Here is a 1,332-nt window from a genome sequence, read left to right on the forward strand (position 1 = left end):
TCGTGCCATTACACAATCCTGATGACTGGTCTATATTTCTCAGCAACATCATAGGAACACCAACCTTCAAAGTAATAGAGTGATTTGGAATTCCAGAATATTTAATACTGTTTAGGAATTCGGGTGTATGTACGTGCTCCAAAGCTGAAAAAGAATGATCAGATATACAGACTGTATCAGAACTCAAATATGTCTTCGCAGGACTATGATTGAGTGAAACCATATATTCATTGATCGACTCCACCATATCAAGAGTCGAAGCAAGAATTGCTCTTTGTTGAAGGTAATCAATGTCACTGGAATGATTAAAGAAATCTGGATATGTACTTTCAACAATTGCCGATATTGGATCATCACAATTATTTATGAGAAGATCACCTGGGATTTGGACTTTCTCAATGCCATCAATGGAACTCCCAATCCTTCCATCACCGATTGCTAAAATCCATTTAGAATTTTTTTAACTCATCCAAATGTGCATCTAACTGATCTCTTTGTAACCTCATATTCTTTGTTAGATTTAAGACTTCACAGTGGGCCTTCAAATACGAAGAATTAAGAGTAGTGTTAACAATATCTTGCCTAGATCCTTTTGCAATGACAGACAAAATTTGTCTGAAGTCGCCACCAAGAACAACTGTTTTACCTCCAAAAGGTTTATCAGCACTGGATGTGTCTTTAAATCTAAGAATATACTCTAAGAGTTTGATCAAGAGCTTCAAAACATATTATGCATCATTGGTGCCTCATCCCAAATAATCAACTTTGTCTTTATAATCAAATTTGCTAGAGGACTACCTTGCTTTATATTGCATGTTGAATCTTCAGTTGGATTAAGAGGGATTGCAAATCTCGAATGAGCTGTTCTACCACCTGGTAACAAAAGAGATGCAATTCCACTAGATGCAACAGTTAACACGATGTCTCCTCTAGATCGTATGCCAGAAGACAGAGTCTTCCAAATAAAAGTCTTTCCAGTTCCTCCATAACCATCAAAAAGAAGAATCCACCTTTGGCTTCATTCACTGCCCTCATAATTTGTCATAAACCGACTTTTGTTCAACTGTCAAATTCATTAATAATTGTTGATGTTCCTCTAACAGAGAACGACGATTATAATGCAATTCATCATGGATTGACCTATTGCTGTGTTCAACTTCTTCCTCATTGTAAAGTAAGTTGAAATATATGCCTCGATTCTCCAGGCGGGATCCTGACTGCTAAAACTTGAAATAAATGCCTCTGTTCTCCAGGCGGGCTCCTGATTGCTAAAACTTGAAATAAATGCCTCTGTTCTCCAGGCGGGCTCCTGATTGCTAAAACTTGAAATAA

The 1,332-nt window shown here is 37.2% G+C and overlaps 1 protein-coding gene across 1 annotated transcript; it reads right to left on the reverse strand.

The window, feature by feature from the left end:
• Positions 1–64: 64 nt before the first annotated feature.
• On the reverse strand, positions 65–1,035 carry LOC109222549 (the record flags this gene model as incomplete). Its single annotated transcript, XM_019386896.1, has 4 exons — positions 918–1,035; positions 799–873; positions 533–697; positions 65–438 (listed from the first exon to the last, which is right to left on the reverse strand). Coding segments are annotated over exons 1-4 (732 nt in total), but the record flags the coding sequence as incomplete, so codon positions are not given.
• Between the last annotated feature and the right edge of the window lie 297 nt (positions 1,036–1,332).

Source organism: Nicotiana attenuata, unplaced genomic scaffold (genome assembly GCF_001879085.1).
Source record: "Nicotiana attenuata strain UT unplaced genomic scaffold, NIATTr2, whole genome shotgun sequence".
Lineage (NCBI taxonomy): Eukaryota > Viridiplantae > Streptophyta > Magnoliopsida > Solanales > Solanaceae > Nicotiana > Nicotiana attenuata.